The sequence below is a fragment of the Microcaecilia unicolor genome, chromosome 4, assembly GCF_901765095.1.
Source record: "Microcaecilia unicolor chromosome 4, aMicUni1.1, whole genome shotgun sequence".
Taxonomy (NCBI): Eukaryota; Metazoa; Chordata; class Amphibia; order Gymnophiona; family Siphonopidae; genus Microcaecilia; species Microcaecilia unicolor.
The window spans coordinates 85,014,299-85,042,000 of record NC_044034.1 but is presented as its reverse complement, the minus strand read 5'-3'; the positions used below and the strand labels follow the sequence as shown (position 1 = coordinate 85,042,000).

The 27,702-nt window shown below is 41.6% G+C and overlaps 1 protein-coding gene across 3 annotated transcripts in view; it reads left to right on the top strand.

The window, feature by feature from the left end:
* The window catches only part of POSTN (periostin), a 146,828-nt gene that overhangs the window by 35,984 nt on the left and 83,142 nt on the right, over positions 1-27,702 (top strand). For 2 of the 3 annotated variants that reach the window (XM_030200402.1, XM_030200403.1), the window contains exons 3-7: positions 6,389-6,453; positions 15,650-15,807; positions 18,869-19,033; positions 24,744-24,890; positions 26,094-26,235. In XM_030200402.1, coding sequence (XP_030056262.1) covers positions 6,389-6,453; positions 15,650-15,807; positions 18,869-19,033; positions 24,744-24,890; positions 26,094-26,235 — 677 coding nt within the window. Of the gene's footprint in view, positions 1-5,107; positions 5,113-5,421; positions 5,424-6,388; positions 6,454-15,649; positions 15,808-18,868; positions 19,034-24,743; positions 24,891-26,093; positions 26,236-27,702 lie in introns of those variants that run through there. The other variant, XM_030200404.1, reaches the window with a different exon arrangement.

Here is a 27,702-nt window from a genome sequence, read left to right as displayed (position 1 = left end):
CGTAGGCACCTCTGATGATGGGGGCAGCCATCTTGAATCAGCTGCACATGCTTGAGCCTAATTCCTCCACTACTTAAGGCCCTGCCTTCAGTCCTTCGTTGCCTTGGCCTCAGTTGTGTTTGAGGTCCACGCCGGTGCTCTTTGTGTTCTGTGTTCCTGACCTTCGCTTGTTTCTGGACTACGCGTTGTGTTGCTGCCTGCCTTGACTTTGGACTGTTTCATGACCATTCTTTGCTCTGCGGTTTAAGGGCTTCAGGACTGTGTTTGCTTGCCCACCTGTCTGGTCAGTGGTCGTGCAACCCCGCCTGTTCCAGAAGTCCTGCTGGACGCTCGAACCCAGGGGCTCAACTCCTGGGGGGCAGTGGCTAAGTGCAGGTGAAGCTAGGGGTTATCTGGCTGCCTGACAGAGTGCGGTGTTACTCCATCTTCGCCATGCTCAGTCGGGGCACAAGGGCTCACACATCCCCAGTCATAACAATGATACATTGAAACCCTCTGCTCAGTTTGCAGTGGCAGCAAAGAAAGCAAATAGAATGTTAGGAATTATTAGGAAAGGAATAGAAAACAAAAATGAGAATGTCATAATGTCTTTGTATCACTCCACGGAACAACCACATCTCTAATACTGTGTGCAATTCTGGTCATCGCATCTCAAAAAAGATATAGCAGAACTAGAAAAGGTGCAGAGAAGGGCAATAAAAATTATAAAGGGGATGGGACAACTTCCCTATGAGGAAAGGCTAAAGATTCTAGGGCTCTTCAGCTTGGAGAAGAGATGGCTGAAGGGAGATATGATAGAGGTCTATAAAATACTGAGTGGAATGGAACTGGTAGACATGAATCACTTGTTTACCCTTTCCAACATACTAGGACTAGAGGGCATGCAATGAAGCTACTAAGTAGTACATTTAAAACAACCCAGAGAAAATATTTCTTCACTCAACGTGAAATTAAATTCTGGAATTCGTTACCAGAGAATGTGGTAAAAACAGTTAGCTTAGCAGGGTTTAAAAAAGGTTTGCATAATTTCCTATAAGAAAAGTCCATATGCCATTATTAAGTTGGACTTGGAGAAAATCCACTGCTTATTTCTAAGATAAGCAGCATAAAATGTATTGTCCTGTTTTGGGATCTTGCCAGGTACTTGTGACCTGGATTGACCACTGTTGAAGACAGGATACTGGGCGTGATGAAGCTTCTGTCGGTCCCAATATGGTAACGCTTATGTTCTTATGTGTGTTGGTGAGGAAAGCCTGTTTTTTAAAGGCACATGCATATCTATGCTGCCTTTGTAAAATATTCATGTATACTACATCCAGTACCCAAAAACAATAATGCAAGTTTTTATGTAGTTTATATCAGACCTTCAGAGGTGGACTCTTAGAGGCTTGTATCTCATATGCAAAACTCCTCAAAGAGAAAATGCACCATTCATTTTCATTAGGTCACAATAGATTTTCAAATTTCAATGTTTTCAAAAATAATCTCTTTTTTCCAGTGCTTTTTTTGTACCGGCACCTTTTTTGTGAGGTCTGGCTCACCTGCCTGCTCCCTTCCGTTCGTGCACCCGTGCTCCCCCCCCCCCCCCCCCCGCCCTCCCTCAGCTACCCCCGCCCTCCCTCAGCTTCCCAGCTTTCCTTGAAATCTTTAATTTACCCGAAGTCGCAGCAAACCGGCAGTAATAACAGCTGGCAGGCAGGCAGGCTTGCCTCCTCATCGCTTCCCTTCCCTCTCAGCATGTCCCGCCTTCCTCTGATGTAATTTCCTTTCTGCGAGGGCAGGGGAGAGAGGAGAAATGCAGGAAATGGATGGATGGAGGAGTTGGCGGGGAGAGAGGAGAAATGCTGGACTTGGATAGAGGAGAGGGGAGAGAGAATTATTGCTTTATATGGATTCAGGGGAGGGAAGAGAGAGGAGAAATGCTGGATATGGATGGAGGGCAGGAGAGAGGAGAAGTGCTGGACATGGATGGCAGGGAGGAAAGAAAAAAGAAGAAGATGCACATGGATGGAGATGAGGGAAAAGGAAGAGAGGAGAAAAACTGTACATGGATGGAGAAAATAGGCAAAAGCTGGATCCACGTTATACCTCCTCCAGTCAATTCCATGGAGGAGGACCCAGCTTTTACTTATGGATGTAGGGCAAGAAATGAAGAAAGGAGGAAAGTAAAGAAATATATGGGAAAGAAGCCCTGGAAACAGAGTTAAGAGAACAGATAGAAAGTAGCAGAATCAGAAACTGGGACCAATATGGATAGAAAAACAAAGTCACCAGACAACAAATGTATTTTGAACTGGGTATACTGGAGCTGTAACAGCTTACAGAAATTATTTATAATAAAAAAAAAATCACGTTATTTTTTTCTCCTATACTAGTATAATATTTTCAATGATGTCTGTTTATATGTGCCATGGCTGGAATAAGGGGTGTGGCTAATGTGGGTGTGGCTATCATAGGGGTGGAGTCATATGTGGTGACCCCACCCATAATGAGTACCGGCACCTTTTTTTCTATTAAAAAAAGCACTGATTTTTTCAAACATCAGTGATGTTAGGTGCAGAGACTTCACAAAGGTGATCTTAAGCACAAAAATGAATCATTATTTATCTTTAAAGATCATCATTCTGTAGAAATAAAGAGCCATCAAACGCAAATGCGCAGTAGAGACTTCCCTCTCTGTCCCACCCCCACGTCAATACGTGATGACGGGGGCAGGACAGAGAGGGAAACTGTGCAAAGCCGCCGAGGTTGCTACCACTCCCCCCCACCCGAGGTCACCGCTACCGCTCCCCCCACCCGGTGTCGCCGCCGCCAGCCCTCCACCCAGCCCAGGCCCTCTCTCCGCTACTGAACTTACATCCATTCGCTCGAACGCAGCACGCACATCAGCTGAGCTGCCGTCCGCCTCCTTCCTTCCCTGCCTGTGTCCCGGTGGTGACTCCGGGGGGGGGGGGGAGCTAGCGTCGACCTCCGAAAACCCCATTACCAGCCTGTTTTAACGGGCTCAACAGCTAGTAGATTTATATTCAAGGAAACATTTGACTTGAATCCATGTTTCGCTTAATGCTGCATCATGGAAAAGTTCTTTTTTTATTCAGCACTTGCCCCTCTCATGCAGCTCCAGTGAACTTTGGTTCCCAGATTATATTATAAAATATTACCATAACCTTGCATCAAATCAAATCAACTCTAGTATATCGCTAATATCCCCTTTTCAGGGTTCAGTGCGGTTTACATTTTAGGTGTGACAAAAGCAGAAACTGTTAGAGTGTATGCATTAGACAAAAGATCATTGTAGGGATGTCTGATAGATGGTTCAAGGAGACAGAGGTCGTGATGGATTTTTATGGAACGGTCTTTGGGAAGAGAAAGGTTTTTAGCCTCTTCCGGAAGGTAGGTATTACTTGTTCTGATGGCAATAGGTAAAGAGTTCCATAATGTGACTCCAATTACAGGGAACAGAGAGTTAAAGATCCTCTAATATTAAATTGCCTTATGAAATGGTGTCGCTAGCATCAGTTGTTCTTTCAGTCTGATGGACTGGGCCACACATAGTGAAGCAGTCCTAGTTAGCAGTTCAGATGTGAAAGCCTGTAGGATTTGAAAGATTAAGCAAGCAGCCTTAAACCTGATTCTTTCTGATATGGGAAGCCAGTGCAGTTTGATAAGATAGGATGAAATCTGTTCAATTTGAATATTAGTCTGGATGCCGTGTTCTGTATGGTTTGCAGTTTTTTTCTGATATTGGCACTTAATACCAAGAAATAAAACATTACAATAATCCAGATGTAACAGGACTAACATTTGAACTAACAATGTAAAGGCTTTTTGATCGAAGATGTTGCTGTCTCATTTTGAATAGAGTTTTCTTCCATAGAAGGTTAATATGAGAGGAGAAAGTGAGGGAGGAGTCAGGCAAGACCCTCTAACACTCTGGTTTCAGATTCGACTGCAAAGATTTGACCATTAGACAAAGATATTGAAGATGGGACCATGACCACCTGATTCCTGAACCAAAAGACCTTGGTTTTCTACGTATTCAGTTTCAGTTTATTTGTCAGGGCCCAAGTACTAACAGCATTCATGGCAGTCATTACAGACTGCATAGGGTCTCCCTTGAAGAGTTCACTGATAGAAGAAGCAGAATGGCATCCGCATAATAGTAGCTCGCTAAGATTCAGATGTATTGAGCCAAGGGATAACATAAAGAAATTGAACAGGATAGGAGAGAGTGGAGATCCCTGTGGGACACCACAGCCAGGAGACCAGTAGTTGGAGAGTTGATTATTTTTCTTAACAGAATAGCTTTGGTTTGAAAGGAATTCAATGAACATTTGAGAACAGTACCTGTTATTCCTATCTGATCCAGTCTTTCGAGTAGTAGTAGTAGTGTGTGATCGATCGCATCAAATGCTGCTGAGATATCAAATTAGAGAAGTATTACTTGGAGGGGCATAATCGAACGCGAACGCCCATGTCCATGGGTGTCTATGTCTGAGAACGGGTACGTGAAAGGGCAGGACAGACCGTATTTTTGAAAAAAATGGCCGCCCATGTTTTTTTCTATAATACGGTTTGTGCCCGGCAAATGCATCGGATATGTGCGGATTTGAGCTGGGCAGTTTCGTTTTTCAGCGATAATGGAAACCGAAGGCACCCAGCTCAAAAACGAGCAAATCCAAGGCATTGGGTTGTGGGAGGGGCCAGAATTCATAGTGCACTGGTCCCCCTCACATGCCAGGACACCAACCGGGCACCCTAGGAGGCACTTGTAAAACGTTTAAAAAAAAAAAGTTAATTACCTCCCAAGTCCATATCTCCCTTTCCTTGGGTGCTGAGCCACCCAACCCCCCCCCCCCAAAAAAAAACCCACTGCCCACAACTCTACACCATTACCATAGCACTTATGGCTGAAGGGGGGCTCCTAGATGTGGGTACAGTGGGTTTTGGAGGGCTCACCATTAACCACTACAAGTGTAACAGGTAGGGGGGGATGGGCCTGGGTCCACCTGGGTGAAGTCCACTGCACCCAACAACTGCTCCAAGGACCTGCATACTGCTGTAATGGAGGTGGGTATGGCATTTGAGGCTGGCATAGAGGGTGGGAAAAAAGTTGTTAAAGTTGTTTTTTTGGCGGTGTGAGGGGGTTAGTGACCACTGGGGTAGTCAGGGGTGGTCATCCCCGATTCCCTCTGGTGGTCATCTGGTCATTTAGGGCACTTTTTTGAGACTTGTTCGTGAAAAAAAAAGGGTCCAAAAAAGTGACCTAAAATCACGCTATAAACGGCCATTATTTTTCAATTATCGGCCGAAGGCACCCATCGCTGCTCGGCTGATAAACACGCCCCAGTCCCGCCTTCACCACACCTCCGACACGCCCCTGTCAACTTTGTTCATTCCCGTGACGGAGTGCAGTTGCAGGCGTCTAAAATCGGCTTTCGAGTATACCGATTTGGGCGCCTTTCCAAGATGGGCGCCCATCTCCCGATTTGGGTCGAAATCTGGGTGCCCATCACTTTCGAAAATAAGGCTGTGGGTCTCCCTTACATAGATATTGTTTGACATATGTAGTTAGAACTAGCAGTAGGGTTTCCATACTGTGTCCTGGTCTGAAGCCAAACTGTGACCAATGGAAATTGTTTACTGATGTAGGTCTCTAGTATTTAATAAAGAGGGGTATGCTAGTCACCGAACAGTAGTTTGCAGACAGCATTGTGTCTAGTCCAGATCCCTTCAACTGTGGAGTGAGAATAATTTTGCCCATATCTAAAAGGAGAGAGCCAGATTTTAACAGCCCATTGAGATCATCTAGTAACCAATGAACTGCCTCCATAGGGATGGATGGGAGCAAGGATTTTGGGCAATGATCCAGGGAGCAGTGGGCTCATGAACATTTCATGTGCAAATCCAAATTGCTGCCAATTAACACCAATAATAGATTGTTAGCGCCCAATTATTGGTTCTAATTGACTCATTATTCATTTAAATTGAGTGCCCAAATTTGCATACACAACTGTGGACACCATAAATAGAATTTGAGGAACAATGTGCAGTAACATATTAACTGCAAGGCACAATCCCAGCCCATTCTATGTATTGTGCCTTTCTGTGTTAGATGTTAATATGGAAATTCCCATATGTTAACTGCTCAGAAACCACCATGTTAACTGTTAACATAGCACCCAAAATGAGTGTTAATTGTCACGTTATCAATTAAAGCTGTTTAGTATATAGAGCCTTACACAATAATTGTAAAAATATGTCTACATGGGGACAAGTTAAAACTTAACATCTTCTTCTAAGCTATTATCATTGAGTTTCATATAATTACAAATTGCTACCTTGCAGTCCTGATTGCTTAATAGAACTTTATTCTGTCTTTGAACAGGGTAGTCTTATATGAATGTTGCCCTGGATACATGAAAATCGATGGTATGCAAGGATGTCCAGCAGGTAAAAAACTGTTCACAAAATTATGATTATTATATTATTATTATTATTGCAATATTTTCTTAACCACCTTTTGTGATGAACAAAAATACAATACATTTACAATATCATAGTATAACGGTGTAAAATAAATGTAACTAACATTAATCATAAAGAAACAAAAAAAAGGAGGAGGGTGAAGAGGAGGCTAGCGGACCAGTAACATAACGGAGTAATTCTAACAATGCACATAAATGCCAGTATACACATAAGTAGTCATATAAGCATGTAAATAACCTCCTGTAAAAATACTGAGAAGCAAAAGAGGACAAGCATTGTTTGCATGGTGCATACTATGATGGTGGGCATGCAAATGGGTGGAGTTTGGGTGGAGTGTAGATGAAAGAGAGTATTTTAAAAGGCTCTTAGGAGGTCTTTTACTAAGCTGTGGTAGTGTTTTTAGCTCACAGTAGAAATCAGCTGGTGGTAAACACTGAGATGCCCATATGAATATAATGGGCATCTTGGCGTTTACTGCCAGCTGATTTCTACCGTGAGCTAAAAACACTACCGTGGCTTAGTAAAAGATCCCCTTAGTATTCTACAGCTCTCAAGGGTTAATCATGTATAGGTATTGTTTATGCGCCACTTTTCTTTAGATGTCTCTCCTTGATTAAAGATGTGCTAATGGGTTAGAGTCGGTGAGGTAATACTGTAGTACAGGCATTAATCACATTTTTAAAAAATATATGCAAGTTCTTGCTTATATCTAAGCATAGGCTTAACACTAGGCCTAGGGCTTGTGCAAGTGATCATGCCTTCAACCAAGGTGCAGTTTCAGCCAGTTATGCTAGTATTTTATACAGAAAAGTAGACACCTACTTCTTTTTTTATAAAATAGGCTTAAATTAGGCCCCTTAATTAGCACTTTCAGTAGGCAAAGAGAAGTGGAAATGACCAGACAAATGAATTGAGTAGTCCAACACTGATTCTACTTTATTGTAAAATAACAAGCAAAATAACAAGCAAAATAACAAAAGTCACAAAAGTCTCAAAGGATAAGTTGCCATGGACTTGATACAGGCCATGTTTCAGCGAAAGTGCCTTCCTCAGGAATCCATAAACAACACTTAGGTGCTCATTTTAAAAGTAGATAGATGTCTTAAATGCTCAACACAAAAATACTAATAGGGCTATCAACTCTAACACTAATAACATCTTTGGAAACCACAACTCAAAGCAAGCACAACAATATACCAATACTCTGCAACCTACACCACCCAGCGGGAAAAGCCACTCACTTCTTGGGGAGAGCCCGGACAGTCAGAAAAGGCACTCCAAAAATTAGAAATCACTCACTTGACGGACAACCGCAACAAAAGAACAGAAAGGAGAATAAGAAACACAGAAACCCAAACAAACAACTTCAGAAAATTACCACAGTTGCGCCAACAGAGGATGAATATTTACCAATACCAATGGGATATCCCATATCAGTGGTAAATAAAACAGAAACAATAAAGGACTGGATAACCGATGAAGACTTCGGTCTCATCTTTCTTAACGAAACATGGATCCATGATAAAGAAGACCCTATTGTACTGGATCTATGCCCACCAGGTTATTAAATCCTATGCTGGACCAGAAAAGGGAACAGAGGCAGAAGAATCGCATTGATCTATAGAGCCTTCCTAACATTGAAGCCATAGCGGAATCTATAAAACCAAAACTGTAAATCGCCTCGCTTACAAAGACTAGACCCTACATAATCAACTATGTAGCATCCTATTCTACAAACCCCCAGGAACCTGGAAAGCAACCCAAACAAACTTCATGGATTTCATTTCGAGCATATGTGTTGTCAACCCCAATATCTTGCTAATAGGTGATATTAATTTACATCTAGATGACCAGAAGACAGCTCCAAAGAATGTAATGAATTCCTACAACTCTGGGACTTTCAGAAACCACCAGTGACCACAATCCATGTCAAAGGCCTTGCCGTATACCTACTAGCCTATAGATTCTCAAAGGACAATAACTTCAAAATACAGAACCCGATATGGACAACATCCACCTGGTCTGATCACCTTAAGCTAGATATGACCCTCTATAGGAAAGAACACAAAAACCACCTAATAAAAACATAAATAACATACAAATCATGAGGAAAGATTATGCAACCAAAGTTTGTATGGTCATATAGAAAGACCAATGTTCTCCAACGACCAACACAGAAGAATTTCTATCAGAATGGGATGAAAGGTGTACCAACATACTGGACATAATAACGTCTATGAAAACCAGACAGAAATGCAAATCAGTCCCGTAGTTTGATGAGGATCTAAAAGAAGCTAAAACCCTCTGCAGAAGACTAGAACGAGCATGGCGAAAAACAAAAATGAAACAAACAAAACAGAATGGAGAAATGCACAGAACAGGTACAAGATCAAAATCAGACTGGCAAAAACAAAATTCTATAAAGCACATGTAGGCCCAGACTACAAAGACACAAATAAACTATACAAAATCATTAACAACCTAATAAACATCAAACCTTTGATGATGGCGAATAAAGACCCCTCATCATCTAACATTCTCGACACATTCTTTGAAGAAAAGATTATCAACCTAAGGAGAAACCTTAAACAAGATGACACAAACTTTGAATCCCTACCTAATGAACTTGACCACCCCTCAGAGGAAGTACCAGTAGACAGAACATGGACTACCTTTACACAACCCATAAATGAGATAGTAGCACAAATGTTAAGGAAATTCTCTTCCACTTACTGCATACTAGATACATGTCCCAACCATGTACTAAAAGTTGCCCCAGACCAATTCATAGACCAACTGACCTCCCATTTGAACTACATGTTTCAGGCAGGCTGTTTCCCACAGAAAAAAATGCAAGTTACTGCTTACACCAATCCAGAAAGACACTAAGAAAAACATTGACACTTTGAACTACAGGCCAGTGGCATCCATACCTTTAACAACTAAAATAATGGAATTAAAAGTGGCCAACCAACTAACTGTCTACATTAACAAATTCTCCATACTACATGACTCCCAATCAGTCATCAGATCTCATCACAGCACCGAAACAATGTTGACCACACTACTGGGCAACTTCAAAAAAGAAATCTCAAATGGAAAAAGCATACTTCTACTACAATTTGATATGTTGAGCACATTTGACATGTCGACCACCTAATTTTCAAAAGAATCCAAAATAAAATTGGAATTGGAGGCAAGGTGCTTAACTGGCTCCTAGGCTTCCTGACTACAAGATCCTATCAAGTCAAGACAACTCCCCTCCATGAAAAGCGGAATGTGCGGTCCCTGAGGGCTCGCCGCTCTCACCGATGCTATTCAACTTAATGATGATCTCCTATGCCTGAACATTATCCAAAGAAGGCATCAACCCCCTTATCTACACTGATGACGAGTCCAGTTACATCCTCTTCCATAAATATCTGCATGAAATTACGTTTAGAACTGCAGACAGCTTAAACATAATGGAATCCTGGGCATCATCATTCAAGCTCAAACTGAACAAAGAAAAAATTGCCTAATACTCACCTCACCACACAATACCGAACGACATCCAAATATTGATGCCATGGGCACATCCCTCAAAATATCTGGCAATCTAAAAATCCTAGGAGTCTCCATTGACCGCAGCCTATCCCTCAACAAACAAATCTCAAACACAATGAAGAAAATGTTCCAAACCATATGGAAACTGAAACGCATAAAAAAATACTTCCTGAGAGACTTATTCTGCACATTAGTCCAATCCATGGTCCTCGCCCATGCACACTACTGCAATGGAATTTATGCCGGATGCAGGGAACAACTACTCAAGAAACTACAAACAGTATAAAACACAGCAGCCAGACCAATATTCGGAATAAATCGATACAAAAGTGCAAGACCACTGCTCCTTAAACTTCACTGGCTACTCATCAAAGCACATATATCCTTCAAAATCTGCTCACTTTGCTCACAGGATAATCTTTGGCCTTCCACCGGCATAGATGAGAAGCCTAATAGAACTACTTATGTGCAATGCAATCGAAGGCGCAATAACCTACCTCACTCTTCACTTTCCTAAATGCCAAGGCGTAAAATACAAATCTGCACACTCAACCAGCTTCACATACATTTGTCCCGAAAATCTGGAACACAATACCGAAAGTCCTAAAACACACTACCGTATGCGCAAAAATAACCCTTTGGAGACATTGCCCCAGACATTTCATCACACAACACTTCACCACTTATGGAAACTAAATGTATTCAAAGTATATGAATGGAAAATTTGTAGCAAATGGCGGAGGACATGCCAGCACACATGAATGCTTGTATTTTGCACCTAAAAATGAGCCTCACTAAACGTTTTGCACATAAAACTAGGACCCCTGAATATGACTACAAGTGGGTTATGTAAAATATGCACACCTTATTGTCATAATGTTCAAATTTATTCATATAACCCTTGAGTTAATTTTTTTGAGGCCTTTTATGTGTTTAAAACAAGTTTTAAGTGTGAAAAATCCTTTATAAAATGACCCCCTTAGAAAGTAGCTCTATAAGTAGTCCTAGATTTAGGTGGCATGTATGCTATTCTTCAATGCCTAAATATGAGCCTTGCAAAAATATATGTGCATGAAATTTCAACACGGCTCATATTTAGGTGCAAAAAACATGCTTGCACTTCTGGTTTCCTTTGGACATGCGCACGAAGAAGCTGCGATTACCAGAACGCTCCTCTTCCCCCATTTGCTGCAAGTTTTCTTTTCACATAATTTGAATACATTGAGCTTGAATACATGATGAAGTTTCACGTGATGAAATGCCCAGGGTGGTGAAGTGTTATGTGATGAATTATCAGCTGATTATCTTACTTGGTGAAGAAGTGACACGATAATGAACTGTTGCATGATGAAGTGGCAGATTTTGATGGCAAGAACTCTGTTCTTCTATGCCCAAATATGAGCCCTGTGAAAATTTTATAAGCAAGATGTTTTAGCGAGGCTCATATTTAGGCACAAAAGAAAAGTGTTCTTGCCACCTAAATCTGCTACTTCATCTCACAACAGTTCATTACTGTGTCCTTTCCCATTTACTGCAAGTTTTCAACACATATAACGTACATAATATGCATACATTTAGCTTGAATACGGGGCCGCCAGGAGACAGAGCGGGCTTGGGGCAGGGTTGCCCCCCCCTCACTCATGCTGCAGCCACCGCCCCCCTCTGCCCCTCTTACCTTTCTGCGTCTGCTCCTCCCTTGGTCTGTGACTCTCCTGTTCCTGTGTACCGGGATCGGGTTATCGCATTAACGCAATCACCCAGGTCCCGACACACAGGAGCAGGTGAGAGACAGACTGAGGGAGCAGAACCTTCTGCCTTATTCCAAAAGCCTTGCCAGTGCCAGGCCCCTTTGGGGGCCAGGTCTGGGTAATCTTGCCCCCTCTCTCGGTGGCCCTGCTTACATACATGGTGAAATGTCTGTGGTGATGAAGTGTCATGTGATGAACTGGCTCAATGATGACATGTTGGGTGATGAACTGTTGTAGGATGGAGTATCTCAGTGAGGAAGTGATGTGGTGATGAAGTATAATATGATGAACTATGTCTTGCTAAGAAGTTGCGCATGATGAATGCATGGAGTGTAGCAGGGATGGAGTTCCACAGGGATCTGTACTGGGTCTGGTGCTATTTAGCATATTTATAGATGATCTGGAAATTGGAATGATGAGTGAGGTGATTAAATTTGCAGATGACACAAAACTATTCAAAGTTGTTAAAATACATGTGGACTGTGGAAAAATTGTAGGAAGACCTTAGGAAATTGGAAGACTGGGCATTGAAATGGCAAATAAAATTTAATGTGGACAAATCCAAAGTGATGCACATTGGTAAGAATAATCCAAATGTTACCTGATACTAAGATTCACCTTGAGGGACAGCACCCAAGTAAAAGATCTAGGTGTGATTGTAGACAACATACTGAAATCTTCTGTCCAGTATGTGGCAGTGGCCAAAAAACAAACAATCAAACAGGATGCTAGGAATTATTAGGAAAGAAATGATAAATAAGACAAAGAATATTATAATGCCTCTGTATTGCTCCATGGTGTGACCTCACCTTGAGTATTGCATTCAGTTCTAGTCGCCATATCTCAAAAATGAAATAACGGAATTAGAAAAGGTTCAAAGAAGAGTGACAAAAATGATAAAGGGCATAGAACTCTCATATGAGGAAACGCTAAAGAGATTAGGGCTCTTCAGCTTGGAAAAGAGATGGCTGAGGGGAGATATGATTGAGGTCTACAAAATTCTGAGTGGTGTAGAATGAGTAGAAGTGAATCAATGTTTTACTTTTTCAAAAAGTGTAAGGATTAGAGGACACTCAATGAAGTTACATGGAAATACTTTAAAAACAAATAGGAAGAAATATTTTTTCACTGAATGAATAGTTAAGCTCTAGAACCCTTTGCCGGAGGATTTAGTAACAGTGGTTAGCATATCTGGGTTTAAAAAAGGTTTTGGCAAGTTCCTGGAGGAAAAGTCCATAATCTGCTATTGATACAGATATGGGAAGCAACTGCTTGCCCTGGGATTGGTAGTATGGAATGTTGCCATGATTTGGGTTTCTGCCAGGTACTTGTGACCAGGGGCATATCTGCGTGGGGCCACAGGGTCCCTGCAGATTTCGCCCTGGCCCCCCCTCCCGCCATCAACCCCCCCCCCCCCCCCACTGCTTACCTCTGCTGGCGGGGGGCTCCAACCCCCGCCAGCCGAGCTCCGCTTCCTCCTGCTTTAAAAATATTTCTTACACTGGCGGGGGACAGCAACCCCCACCAGCCGACCTGAAATCTTCATATTTCTTCTTCGTCTGACTCCTCCGTGGCCATGCTGTAATGCTGTTGATTGAATCCAGTTCGGAGTCTGACATCGCAGCACGTTGTACGCATGCTGCGATGTCAGACTCTGAACTGGATTCAATCAACAGCGTTACAGCATGGCCACGGATGAGTCGGACGAAGAAGAAATATGAAGACTTTGGGTTGGCTGGCGGGGGTTGGGGTCCCCCGCCAGCGGAAAAAATATTTTTAAAGGAAGGAGGAAGTGGACCTCGGCTGGCGGGGGTTGGGGCCCCCCGCCAGCAAAGGTAAGCAGCAGGGGAGGGTTGACGGCGGGAGGGGAGTGGAGAGAGTTGGTGGCGGTGGCGGGGGGGGGGGGTTGGTGTTGGTGGTGGGGAGGGGGCTAAAATGTGCCCACTCCCTCTGGCTCTGGCCCCCCTATGCCGGAGTCCAGATATGCTCCTGCTTGTGACCTGACTTGGCCACTGTTGGAAACAGAATACTGGGCTAGATGGACCATTGACCTGACCTAGTATGGCTATTCTTATGTTCTTATGTTAATTTAAATTAAATCTCATCATAAAGGCTCAGAAGAGAGGCAAACATTAAATAGAATCAGCATTACTGAGACACCATTTTAACAAAAGGTGCGTAATTACCATTTTATTTATTTATTTATGCATTCTTGTATCCCACTTTTATCCAAAAACAAGTTTCACTTCAAAGTGGCTTACAATTTACATTTTGGTGGAGTTACAACAGTGTTCTGCAATGTTGAGAGGGCTTCTATAGTTCATGTGGTTATTCATAGAGTTTTTGAAAAGATAGATTTGAAGTGGAAAAAGTAGCAGTAGCTTTTGTGTTCCATTGTAGATTTTTGGTGATATTTATTCATATAGTTTTTGAAGAGGTGGATTTGAAAGGAAGGCAATCATATCTTTGTGATTAGCTGTAGAATTATTTTTGAAGAGGTAGGTTTTCATTTCTTTTCTGAATTGGAGGAGATTTGTGATGCTTCTTTTGGTTTTTGGTATCCAGTTCCACCATTTGTAACCCGGGTAGCTAAATCCAGCTGTGTAGATAGTTTTGTTGATGGTGTTTTTGCAGTTGGGTAGATGTAGGAGTAGGTAGTTTCTGTTTTCTGGGCTGGCATTTCTTAAGGATAGTTCAATCATGTTAAGCATATATTCGGGTGCCATCCATTTCTAACTGTCCCAATATGGACTTTCTTTTTCAATGCTGAGCACATTTTTGCCAACCAGCAAGAGAACTGCAGAATAATTAATTTAAGAACATTTTTTCTTAAATCATTTTTAATTCATAGGTTTCTGGAAAAACATTGTTTTGGTTTCAAGCTTTTGTAAATACTGTTTAGTTATTCTGAAAACATGGTTGTTGAAGGCTTAATGGTTTGGAAGATAATATATACAGACAAACAGAAGGGTAGGCAAAGCAAATATACTATTTATTTATTTTATTATAACAAAAAGAATGGTAAAAGACAATGAGCCCCATATTCAAAAAAACTGCTGAGTAAGTTATTCCGATAACGCTATCTAGACATTTAGTTGAACTTATCTGAATTTGCCAACATAACTTTAGCCAACTAGTGCTGAATATCATTGCTGAGTAGATAATGTTTTACAGTGTCCTGGGAATTCCTCTTTTAATGCAAGCAATAATTTAATAGGACAGACTTGGCCAATTAGAGAAGGAAAATTAAAACCCTCAAGGTTCCTCCATTTCAATTTCACCACTGTAAATTTCTGGGGTTAACCAGTTAAGAAGAGTAGTTATCAAGGTGCGGTAAAAGTTGGACTTTTACTGCATCTTAATTTAGGACTCTGTTTACTAAGGTGCACTAGCATTTTTAGCACATGCACAAAATTAGGGCGCGCTGTGTCACACCCATAGGAATATTGTGGGCGCCTACACAGTTAGCATGTGCTAATAGTTAGTGCGCGCTAAAAGCACTAACGAGCCTCTAGCGCAGGTTAGTAAACAGGGCACTTAATGAGGGAATCTCCAAACAGCGGTAGATCAATACAGCAAGTACATGAATCCTGTGGTACATCAAAAACGCAATTTGCGAACAACCTTGTAAGTAGTGTTATCATTTCATCACAACAGCTCCTGGGTCACTCTTTAAAATGGCTAGTGCTCAAAATGAGGAGTTGCCCCTTTTCTTCCCTCTCACCTCAAAGACAACTCCTTGTTGATTATGCTTGATTAAATCATAATGTGGTTAGATTTGATTGAGTTTAAAAGAGGGGCGAAATGACTGTTTTAAGAGACCTACTGTTTGAATAATATAGACATTTTTTCTTCTTCATTTCCAGTTGTTCCTATCGACCATATTTATGGCACCTTGGGGATTGTGGGAGCTACAGCGACGCAAGACTATTCTGACAAGTCAAATTTGAGGGAAGAGATTGAAGGAGCTGGCTCCTTTACTCTCTTTGCACCTAGCAATGAAGCCTGGGACTTGTTAGACCCTGTAAATATTTATTTTAAACCTAACTTTTTAAACTGAAAGGTATACAGCAGAGAGAGTTCATTAGGAAAACTTTATTTTACCAGGTGCTTATATTGGTTTGGAGCGGATTATAGAGTAAGAGATCAAGATTACATTGGGAAGCCAGGTTTCATAGCAGATTACAGAGTGGATAACAGGCAGATAAGTCAGTCTAATGCATAGATGCAGAGAAAGGAACTTCAGTTTGCAAAGGACATGTTTCTTGAATAGAACAGATTTTAAAGCTTTACAGAAAAGACACTAAGGAGTACTTTTACCAAGATGCAGTAAAAGGGCCCTGCCCTAACAGTGGGGGCTATTCTTCCTGCACACCAGGGCCCTTTTTACCGCAGTAGGAAAAAAGCCCCCAGCACACATGGCCATACGGTAAGAGAACTCTAACTGCATGGCCATGCAGCAGGGAGCCCTTACTTCCACCTATTGAGGTGGTGATAAGGACTCCTGCACTAACCCGTCGGTAACCGGGCAGCGTGCGGCAATACCCAATTACCGACGGGTTATCGCTACACAAGACATTTGGAGGGGGGTTTCTTTTTCTCCCGGTAATGGCATGCTTAGGGTGGAACTACCGCTGGCAGCTGCATTGGGCCAGCAATAGTCCCGGAAGAGCGAGCAATAAGCCCACATTAGACTCACCGCCGCTCTGTAAAAGGACCCCTGAATGAGAAACAGGATCATATTGTAAAATATAATAATGTTAGTTCTCTCAGTAGAACAGTTTTTAAACTGTTCACATCAAGACAAAGTCCATGGGTATGTAACGAAATATACATAGGGTTGATAATCAAAAGATTTGTCAGGTGAACTTCAGGAGTTAACAGGAAAACATCATCACTTTTAAATTTCATGTCCCAATCATTGTTTGCATTTTTCCCTGGATTCTATATAAGGTGCGGCGAGTAGCACTTATTAAATTGTGCGATGCCCAATTTACGTGCACTACTCAATTGAGTATTGAGCCAATCAGTAATGATAATTGGCCAATAACAACCAATTATCCTCATTAATTGACAATAATTGTAATTTATGCGTGCTTCTTATTAGGCATATTCTAAAAGAGGCACTCGTAAATTCTAATTCATGTAGCTGAAAAGGGGGCTTGGTCATGGGAGGATGTTGGGGGTGTTACTCGAATTTGCTCGCATTGTTATAGAATTTGGAGGAACGGGTATTTACACCAGGTTTTCTGTGACTAAATGGCCACGCCTAAATGTAGGCAAATTTCTCCAATCCTATGCGCTATTCTATACACTGTGCCTAACTTAAAGCACATTATATAGAATAGTACTAGGCGCTTTAATCAGATGCATCTAGATTTTAGACTCAGTTTACATAATCTGGCCCTTTATGTGGATGTTGTCCAGTTAAAACAGGAGTCAGAAGCCTGCTGAAGGCATGATTATCTTTTAACCAGCTAGAGAGCAAGTCTATAAAGTCACAACTATTTTGGGACACCAACAAACCACCTATGTAGAGCCTATTCTGTACAGGAAAGTAAGTGCCTACTTTCCTTTGACAGAATATTAGCATAGCAGCACTCATATAATTTTGATGCAATGTAGGAAACAGTGGTGATAACCAAGATGAGGAAGGAAAGTAGCCAAGTAGACAAAGTACTTTGAATCCAAAGATTTTTTGTGAGTCATCAAAATTCATCTGACGTACAAATGACCTAACACTGTTGTGTTTCGGCATGTGTCATCTGCATCATGGGTCTGTGGACATACAACATGAGTAGTATAACATAAATCATAAAAGGAAATGATAAATGTTTTAAAGCAAAATTATTTAAAAGAACACTTATGTATTCATTCCAAGGGCATACATAACAATTACTGATAAACCCAAAATTTCCTTCCATATATGAAGAAAACATCCATGCATAAAAATAAAACAATAAAAAAATACTTTAAAAACTAAAAAAAATTCACCAAATTTTTTAAAAATAATCATTCTGTTTTCCAAATATAAACGTACAATCATTGTCAGATCTAAGAACTCTTTAGTCTGTAAAACAAAAAAGTAATTGTAGATAATAAATAAATAAATAAATAAATAGAATGAAGCCATAGTCAAAAAAAATCATTATCCAAAGCAAGACTTAAAAGGTGTACAATACAAATACATAAATGTAATAATAACCTTATATACTAGTATTTTTTTGAAACATAAATGAGAATTCAGAACATAATTTTTTTTAATAATGCAAAAGGAATAGCTAATATACTTGTATGCAGATCTATTTTGTACCACTCATAGAAAGTAAGCCTCTCTAACATAAAAGTCTTTCATTTGGGATTATAAGAAATGCCTGTGTGCAATTATGCTATGTACCAACAATTCAAACTAAACCTTTCTAAAAATAGAAATATCACTTTTTCAAATTTTCAGTGAATGAGAGGCAGATTTGCAGCTACTCCACTTGGACGTTTTCCAGCCACAGTTCTTTATAGTGATTGTTGCAAGATTGTGCACACAGCCTTTATAAAGGTTGAGTCATTGCAATAAGGTATCGTTTGGCAGAACATTCTTCACATAAATATTGATACAACCAGAGAATATATACATGGTGTAACAGACTCCTGATGCAGGCCAGTTGGGCCGAAACACAGCTGTGTCGAGTCATATCACCTCAATAAATTCGAAGTTTTATTATTATTTTTGTGTCATCTGTTTTTTATTTTATTTTTGTATTCTATTTTTATTTTTTTTACCTTTTTTATTATTATTTTTTCCATTTTTGGTGTCATCTTCGCTGTTTTTGGCAATTGTTGATTTTTTGCGAAGACTGGTTTCTTCTGTGTTTTGAACGACCCCAAATTTCTATGCCTTCAATAAATGAAAAATTACATGTGTAGACCCATAAGAAAATGAATAATGGTAACAACTGCATTTTGTTGATCCTTGTCCATGATGTCAAGAAGCTGAAAAAAACAGGATAGAGAATCAGAGAGAAAGAAAGATGGCAACAATGGAAATTATGCATTTTAATTCTTTCCAATAATTATATATTCTTTTCCAGGAAATTCGTGATGGCTTGCTAAGCAATGTAAACATTGAACTGTTGAATGCTCTCCACTATCATATGATAAACAAGCGGATGATGACAAAAGATCTTAAAAATGGCATGAGCGTTACTTCCATGTATAACGATCAGAATCTACTGATCAACCACTATCCCAATGGGGTATGTTTCTTGCATGTATCATTCCTGATTTCTGTATGCTGTGTTCTGTACCTGAATTACCAGCATTATTCTGCATTCATTTCCAATGTAAATGTTGAACATTATAAAATAGAGTGTATATTTCAGGAACACTCTTGATTATTGTTAACACAATTAATATACAGTTCATAAAGGATAACATGGCAACATGAAAAAATGCTAAATGGAACAAGGAATTATGAATAAGTAGAAAAAATTATTGTGATGAATATAACTAAGAAATAGTATACATAATAAAAATAATATACGTAATGTTCAATCAATTTTGTTAATCATGCACATTGTAAACTCTTTAATCCTTTGTATTCCATCTGAAAGTCTTTCAAGCCTCACATACACACATTTGTGATATTCAGCTTGGCTTGCTATAGGGAAATCAGTCTTACAAAAGTAACATGATTGTCTGTGTCTGTTGGCCCATGTTTTCCCCTTCACCCACACCATAAATATTTATGGTTCTTTTGAGAAACTCTATTCCTTTTGTGGACATCTGAAAACTGACATTGTATATGTCCATATTGCATAGATGTCCAAATATCAATTTTATAAAGCCAGAATATGGAAGTCTACAACTGCAGTACATCCATATGGCAAGGGAATGTGGTCTGGGTGTGTTTGGGGTAGGACTAGGGAGGGGATCAAAATATGGACATCCAATTCTGATTGCAGAAGTGGAAGGGACGTCCATGTCCAAAAAGATGAACGTCCCTATTTAGACCTGGTACTTGGAACCTCCACGGTACAGAGAGGTGCTCCACTGGAGGGATTAAGGGAAGTCTCAGTAGGTATTTTTCTGTACATGAAGAGTTCATTTAAAGAAGAAAAGGAAACTACAAACTATTTCCCACTCTGCAATGTTTTTGTTACTGGTATGCAGTTTTCGGTCTTTTTCTTGCATCAGTGTTCTGTCGGGTTTTTATTCTTATTCACTATAATTTTTATAAGAAATATTGTTGCATGGCATTGCATTTTTGGCATTGGGCAGAGGTGAAGCATTTAGTCTGGGAGAAGAATCGGGTGGGAGTGGGAGATATGAAGTTTTGAGTCTGGGAACGGAATTGGGTGCCAATGGGTTGAATTTTTAAATCTCCAGTGTAGGGTTTGACTGATTATTGGAGTTGTTGTGTGCAGGGGCTTATCTGTGTGGGGCCACAGGGGCCTGGGCCCCCGCAGATTTCGCCCTGGACCCCCCTACCGCCGTTAACCCTCCCCCGCCTACCGCCAACCCTTTCCCCGCCTACCGCGGTCACCTACCCCCGAGGTCTGCTCCTGCCGGTTTTTTAAAATATTACTTCAGCTGGCGGGGGACCCCAACCCCCGCCAACCCAGCCGAGGTCTTTAACTTCTTCATCCTCGTGCTGTTCCTGCAATGCATCCTTCCAGTTGGACGGAGTTTGACGTCGCAGCACGTTGTATGTGCAGGACGTCAACGTGCTGCGACGTCAAACTCCATCCAACTAGAAGGATGCATTGCAGGTTTAACAGCACGAGGATGAAGAAGTTAAAGACCTTGGCTAGGCTGGCGGGGGTTGGGGTCCCCCGCCAGCTGAAGTAATATTTTTAAAAAACGGCAGGAGCGGTCCTTGGGGGGTAGGTGACCGCGGTAGGCGGGGAAAGAGTTGGCAGTAGGTGGGGGAGGGATAACAGCGGTGGGGGAGGGTTAACGGCGGGGGGGGGTTATAATGTGCCCCCTCACTCTAGCCCCTGCCCCCCCTACCACCGAACCTCAGATACGCCCCTGGTTGTGTGTGTCAGGTTATATCATTTTTTTGAGCTCCCCCCCCCCCCCCCAAACAAGCTGTTGCCCGGAAGGGGAAAGGGATAGAGATAGATTTCAGACCGTGTTGCTTCATGATTGTTAAGGGTGGGAATTATCCTCCCTGGAGCGGTGGGAATTGGTTTGGTGGTAATTGACCTAGGTGGCAATTTTCCAGATGGGAATTAGTGAGTGGGAACTATCTGGTGGGAACTGTCCAGGTAGAAACTGACCTAGAACCCCTGACAAGGCCTGCATTAATTTCCTGGCCATACCCTAGCTCTTGGTGTTGTCGCACAAGAGCTGCCTCACCTGCCCCCCTCAACGCTGTATCCTCTCCACCCAGGTACCATCTGCGATATCTGACGCTCTCTCCCATCTCTCCAATCCCCCCCAAAAAAGATTTCTTCCCAATAAACCCCGTGGAGGGGCATAATCGAATGCAAACGCCTATCTCCATGGGCGTTTATCTCCGAGAACGGGTCCGTGAAGGGGCAGGCTGAACCGTATTTTCAAAAAAATGGACGTTTTTGAGCTGGGCATTTGTTTTTTTTAGCGATAATGGAAATTAAAAATGCCCAGCTCAAAAACGTCCTAATCCGAGCCATTTGGTCATGGGAGGGGCCAGGATTCGTAGTACACTGGCCCCCCTGATATGCCAGGACACCAACTGGGCACCCTAGGTCAGTGCGGTGGACTTCAGAAAAAGCTCCCACATGCATAGCTCCCTTACCATGGGTGCTGAGCTCCCAACCCCCCTCCCCCAAAACCCACTACCCACAAATGTACAACACTACCATAGCTCTTAGGGGTGAAGGGGGCACCTACATGTGGGTACAGTGGGTTTTGGAGGCCTCCCATTTACCAGCACAAGTGTTACAGGTGGGGGTGGTGGGCCTGGGGCCACCTGGCAGAAGTGCACTGCGGTACCCACTAAAAGTGCTCCAGGGACCTGCATACACGCAGGCCTCTAGGACTTGTTGCTGCTGTATAACATTGGCACACCAGTTGACACCTGAAGTCTAATCTCTCCGAAAACGTCCTTTATTGGAATAACCGTGTTTACTCACAGTTAACTGCAGATCAGAGGTTGTGCCCCACTGGCAACGAGTCTCCCTGGTACTGAGATTAGCAGTAGGTCAGAGATGGCAGAATGCTGTACAATGCCCTCTTTCAGCCACATTCAAGGTAAGAACTAAATTCTCTAACGTGGCTAACACAGGAAAGGGAACTAAAACTGGCTTACAAAAATGGCCACTACCGCATGGACTACAACAGGAAACGCAACAGGGCACACTCTGACCCAGTAGGCAGGGGGAAAAGCACCATGGGAGAAGAGCCTACCAACTACCAACATCGTGAGACTGTAACACAAGCTAATTAAATCACTGAGCCCAATACCCTACACCCACCACAATGCAACGCTGATGTGACCCTGTACTGCACCCGAGAGCCACATCTGACCCAGGGAAAGGCTGTGACAGGATCGAACACATTCTGCTGTCATGGAGGTGGGTATGGCATTTGAGGCTGGCATACAGGCTAGAAAAAAAGTTTTTAAAGTGGGGTTTTTTTGGTGGGAGGGGGTTAGTGACCACTGGGGGAGTCCGGGGAGGTCATCCCCGATTCCCTCCAGTGGTCACCTGGGCAGTTGGGGCACTTTTTTGGGACTTGTTCGTGAGAAAAAAGGGTCCAAAAAAAGTGACCCAAAGTCGCCGTCAAAACACCTTTTTTTCGATTATCAGCTAAAGACGCCCATCTCTCCTCAGCTGATAACCACGCCCCAGTCCTGCCTCCACCACACCTCCGACACGCCCCATCAACTTTATTCGTTTCCGCGACGGAGTGCAGTTGGAAATGCCCAAAATCGGCTTTCGATTATACCGATCTGGGCGCCTTTGCGAGAAAAACGCCCATCTCCCGATTTGGGTCGAAATATAGGCGTTTTTCTTTTTCGATTATAAGCTGGATAGCAACCCAAATCATTCCCCATTAGTTTACTCCTAGAACAAAGGGTGGGTGGGCAAGGAAATCTTCCCAGACCAATACCACCTTTACCCTTCCTCCATCCTTCCATCCTGGCCAAAATGCCTGGACCCACAAAAACCTTCTCCTTTAATCCTCATGCAAACCCCTTCTTCTTTCATCATCCTCTCCGGTCTGTTGCCTCCATCTAATTCCTATCTCGCTCCCCCCTTTTCCCCATCCTCTCCACAGCACCCAACTACTCCCAGGACTCAGGAGAAAGTTACACAAACTAGTGGAAGGGAGGGAAGAAATCTTGACCATGTTAGATGCCCCAAGCCAAGACAAGTACCTTCTCTCTAAAAATACAATGTGATGTCGCATGGAGGTCAGAGTACATTGTGATGTCAGTAAGCATTTTTAAAACTGTCCTGCCAATAGTTTATACATTTAGATTGGTTTTCTATAGGGAAATTGAATTTATAAAATCATCATAACACACAGTAACACAGTAAATGATGGCAGATAAAGACCCGTATAGTTCATCCAGTCTGCCCAACAAAGCAGCCACAACAGCTCCAACCACTCTGTGCAGATTATGGTCATTCATGATTAAACACTGGTTAGCAATTTGCCATCAGACCAACCACCTATACGCAGTTAGGTATGATGCAGTCTTGGGACAATATGGCACTTATTTTCAAAGCATATGGATATCTCAAAATGCACAAATGGACGTCCATGTGCTTGAAATGTCCAAATCCCGATTTTGCAAAGTCAGAAAAGGGATGTCTAACACTGCAGTATATCCAAATAGCAAGGGAGCATATTGTGGGCGTGTTTTGGGCTGGACTAGGAAAGGCCCAAAATCAGGACATCCAACAGTGATTACCAAACGGGAAGAAATATCCTAGTCTAAAAAAGAAGGATGTCCTAAGTTAGACCTGTTTAAGTCACAGAAAACATTGCTGGAGGATGTGGTAACAGTGGTTAGCGTAAAAAGGTTTGGACAAGTTCCTGGAGGAAAAGTCCATAGTTGAGGTAAACATAGGAAGCCACTGCTTGCCCTGGAATTGGTAATATGGAATGTTGCTACTAATTGGGTTTCTACCAGGTACTTATGCCCTGGATTGGCCACTGTTGGAAGCAAGATACTGGGCTAGATGGACCATTGGTTTGACCCAGTATGACTATTCTTTGTCCAGGGTACAAAAAGGTGCGCTGATTGAGCAGCTGACCAATGGAGCAATTAAGGCATAACACCTCCTTAAATCATCCAGTGGTTGCTGTCCCCCTCCTTCCCTGAAAGTGAAACTGAAAGGGATACCATAATCAAAATCATATAAAAAAAAAAAGGTTTATTCACAATTTCAATACATTTACAGGAAATCCACCCATTTTACAAAAAGTAGAAAGAAAATTATGTGGCAATTCTAAGTAACATATTGCATATCTTCTAAAAAGTTCAGTAAGCCAATTCAACGAAACTCAAACATTTTTGCAGGCTGAACCCAATTTGAAGATGTTCGCTTATCTATTCTAGGAATACAACATTTATTTGCTACTGTATACCAGTATTTTTGAGCCAGTATATGCTATTTATCACTATTATGAATTAGTAAAATGGATTATATGTAGTTTATAGCATCTTATTTTCAAAGCACATAGACTTTGTAAGTCTATTTGTTTTGACAATGAGCACCATAATATTGGACGTGGATCCTGGCGCCAAATACTACTCTATAAATGGTGGCCAACTCTGAGCGCCATTTGTAGAACAGCATTTAATGCTAATTTTTATTGACACCCAAATCTGGGCACTATTTATAGAATTGAGTTCTGGGTGTCTGAGAATGTATGTGGTAATTGCTGCATAGAGATGGATTTTACAAATCACATTATCAAAGCTAATAGTTTTCTTATTTTTCCCCAACTTATTTTAATATATAGATTGTTACTGTCAACTGTGCCAGAGTCATCCACGGGAATCAAATTGCAACAAATGGTGTTGTTCATGTCATAGACCGTGTTATTACTGGTGTTGGGACTACCATCCAAGATTATATTGAATCTGAGGATGATCTGTCATCTCTTAGAGTAAGTGAAAATAGAAATTAAAATACCACTTTTTTATGCTTGTTTCAAAAGTTTATGTGTCTCTGGATTTCAACAAGATATTCAAACTAAAGGTCCTGTTTACTAAGGTGCCTTTAGTGTTTTTAGCGCGCCTACACTTAGCGCGTACGCTAACCACGTTGGCGCCTATAGGGATATTGTAGTCACATACATGGTTAACGCACGTGCATGGTTAACGCACATTAAAAACGTTACTGCACCTATAACGTTGCTTAGTAAACAGGGCCCTAAGTCATGAAATAGTATATTCAAGCTAAATTGACTATCTGTAAGTGGCTCAAAGCCCAAATCTTACTGTTTAACTCAAAACATACTGGAAGTAGTAATTTTATAAATCCTTTTCTGCATGTAAAGCTTGGTTTACACATAGAAAAGGGTGCTCATAACATTTCACAGGCAGGGTCAGCCTGAACACTAGGTGGACTATGCATCTGCATAGGACAGCACTATTTGGGAGCAGCACCAAAACAGTGCCTATGGAAGACTTTGCGGCCAGGATGGGGCCATGAGCATTCATGCATGCTCAAGTTTCACTGGGTCCTGCCCCCTTAAAACTTCCTGCTTCTGAAGAGGCAGAACCCAGCCAGCCTTGAGCATGCATGGCCCCATATTGGCTACAAAAAGCATTGTGTCAATATGCTGATTGGTGCATCAATGCCACCCAGAGGGAGTAAGCAATTGAAGGGAAGCCACTGAAGACCACAGAGCAGGGAGGAGGGAAATAGAGATACAGAATATGGGGGGGGGGGGGGGGACCCGGAGGAAAAGGAAACAACGATGGTGAACACCATGAGGGGTGGGAATAGAGGAAAGAGATGGTGGGAGGGAAGGAGAGAGATGCTGGACACTATGGGGGAGGGGGAGGAGGGAAAGGGAGAGGTGCTGGACACCACAGTGGGGGAGGGAGGAATAGAGAAGGAGAGAGATGCTTACCTCCAGTTTATTAAATTGGCCCCTGTATCTTTTTAGTTGTAAATGATGGAGAGGAATCTAACGTTCAGAATAAATAAGAAAAGCATAAAATATTGCATAATAAAATATCTGATATATTTTCAGATTATTGGCAATATGTTTTTTTTACATCAAAGCTTAAGGACCCCTTTTTGCTTAAAGCTATCCATATCTTGATGTTGTGTCTAACTATGTACTTACTGTCTTTGCTAGGCTGCGGCCATTACTTCAGATGTATTGGATACTCTTGGAAAACCTGGTCATTACACACTCTTTGCTCCTACTAATGATGCATTTGCAAAGCTTCCTCGAGGAGTTCTAGAAAGGATCTTGGGTGACAAAGTGGCCTCTGAAGGTATTTGAATAATGCTGCACATTATGCTATATTACCACAGCATAATAAAATGATGTTATTTTAGCTACAGTTGAATGTGCATTACTTTTTTTTTAACTTTAGTTGGGTATTTCTGTAAAACAGATGTTAACATTCATATGTGTAAGTTTATTTATTTAACATTTAGGTCACATCTTTTCTCAATATGTGTTGCACTCAGTTGCTGTAGGTATTTCCCTGTCCCTAGTGAGCTCGCAATCTAAGCGCGCGTTGGGCGCATGTAGGTGCCTAAGCAGCTTAGTAAAAGGGCTCCAAAGTTTGATGCTCTGATATGTGACGCCTACAACAAGGATTGATTTGTAAGAAAGACCTTTGCAGTTTGGATAATGCAGCATGAGGTATTCTCTAAATGTTGTTACTGTATTACGTGAAGGTAAATCAATTGGTTGTTGCATGTAGGAGAGTGATAAACCATATATGATTTGGTAAGTAGTCACAATATTTTAAATGTGATCCTGGCAATTATGGGAAGCCAGTGAAGTTTTAATAAGAGAGGAGAAGCCTTCTCAAAGCCAGGAGCACAGCATACAAGGCGGGCAGCGGTATTTTGTGCTGTTTGTAATTTTTTAAGGAGTGAGATTTTAATACCGCCATTTATGGCATTAACAATAATCAAATTTGGATACTACCAGAGACTGGGTGATAGTATGAAATGTGAAGTTTGGGAAGAAAGGATGCAACCTTTTTAACTACGATAGGGGCCCTTTTGCTAAGCTGCGTAAGCGTCTTTGCGCGCCCAATGTGCGCCAAAATGGAGTTACTGCACAGCTACTGTGAGGCTCTTGCGGTAATTAAATTTTTGCCGTACATCTGATATGCACAGCTGAAAAATAATTTTTATTTTCTGCCACATGTATCGGATGCACACCAAGTGGCATTTGGCGCGCATAGGTCCTTACCACCCAGTTACCATGTGAGACTTTACCACTAGGTCAATGGCTGTCAGTAAAGTCTCAGACCCAAAATGGATGCGTGACAATTTTCATTTTGCTGCACGCCCATTTTCAGCAAAAATTTTAAAAAGGCATTTTTTTACAGGTGCACTGAAAAATTATTCTGTGTGCGCCCAAAACCCACGCCTACATTACCACAGGCCATTTTTCAGCGCAACTTTGTAAAAGGACCCCATAGTGTATAGAAGATGGTTGAGACCACCTTTAAGACCTGAGCTTTGAATGATAAACGCTAGTCAATTTAAAATTATTTATCCATTGGCGAATCAACCAGATAAATTTTCACTTTTTATCATTTTTTTATTATTGAAATGTTCTTATTAAAATAGATTTAAAATGTACTTTGTAGAACTTAGGAACATACATTGCGCCTTTCTAGAATGTAGCCTGACAAAAAAATGGGCTGCTTTAAGCAGGACAATTCCATCACCAGAGGAATTATTGTGGCATAAGAATGCTCCAGATGTTTTGTATT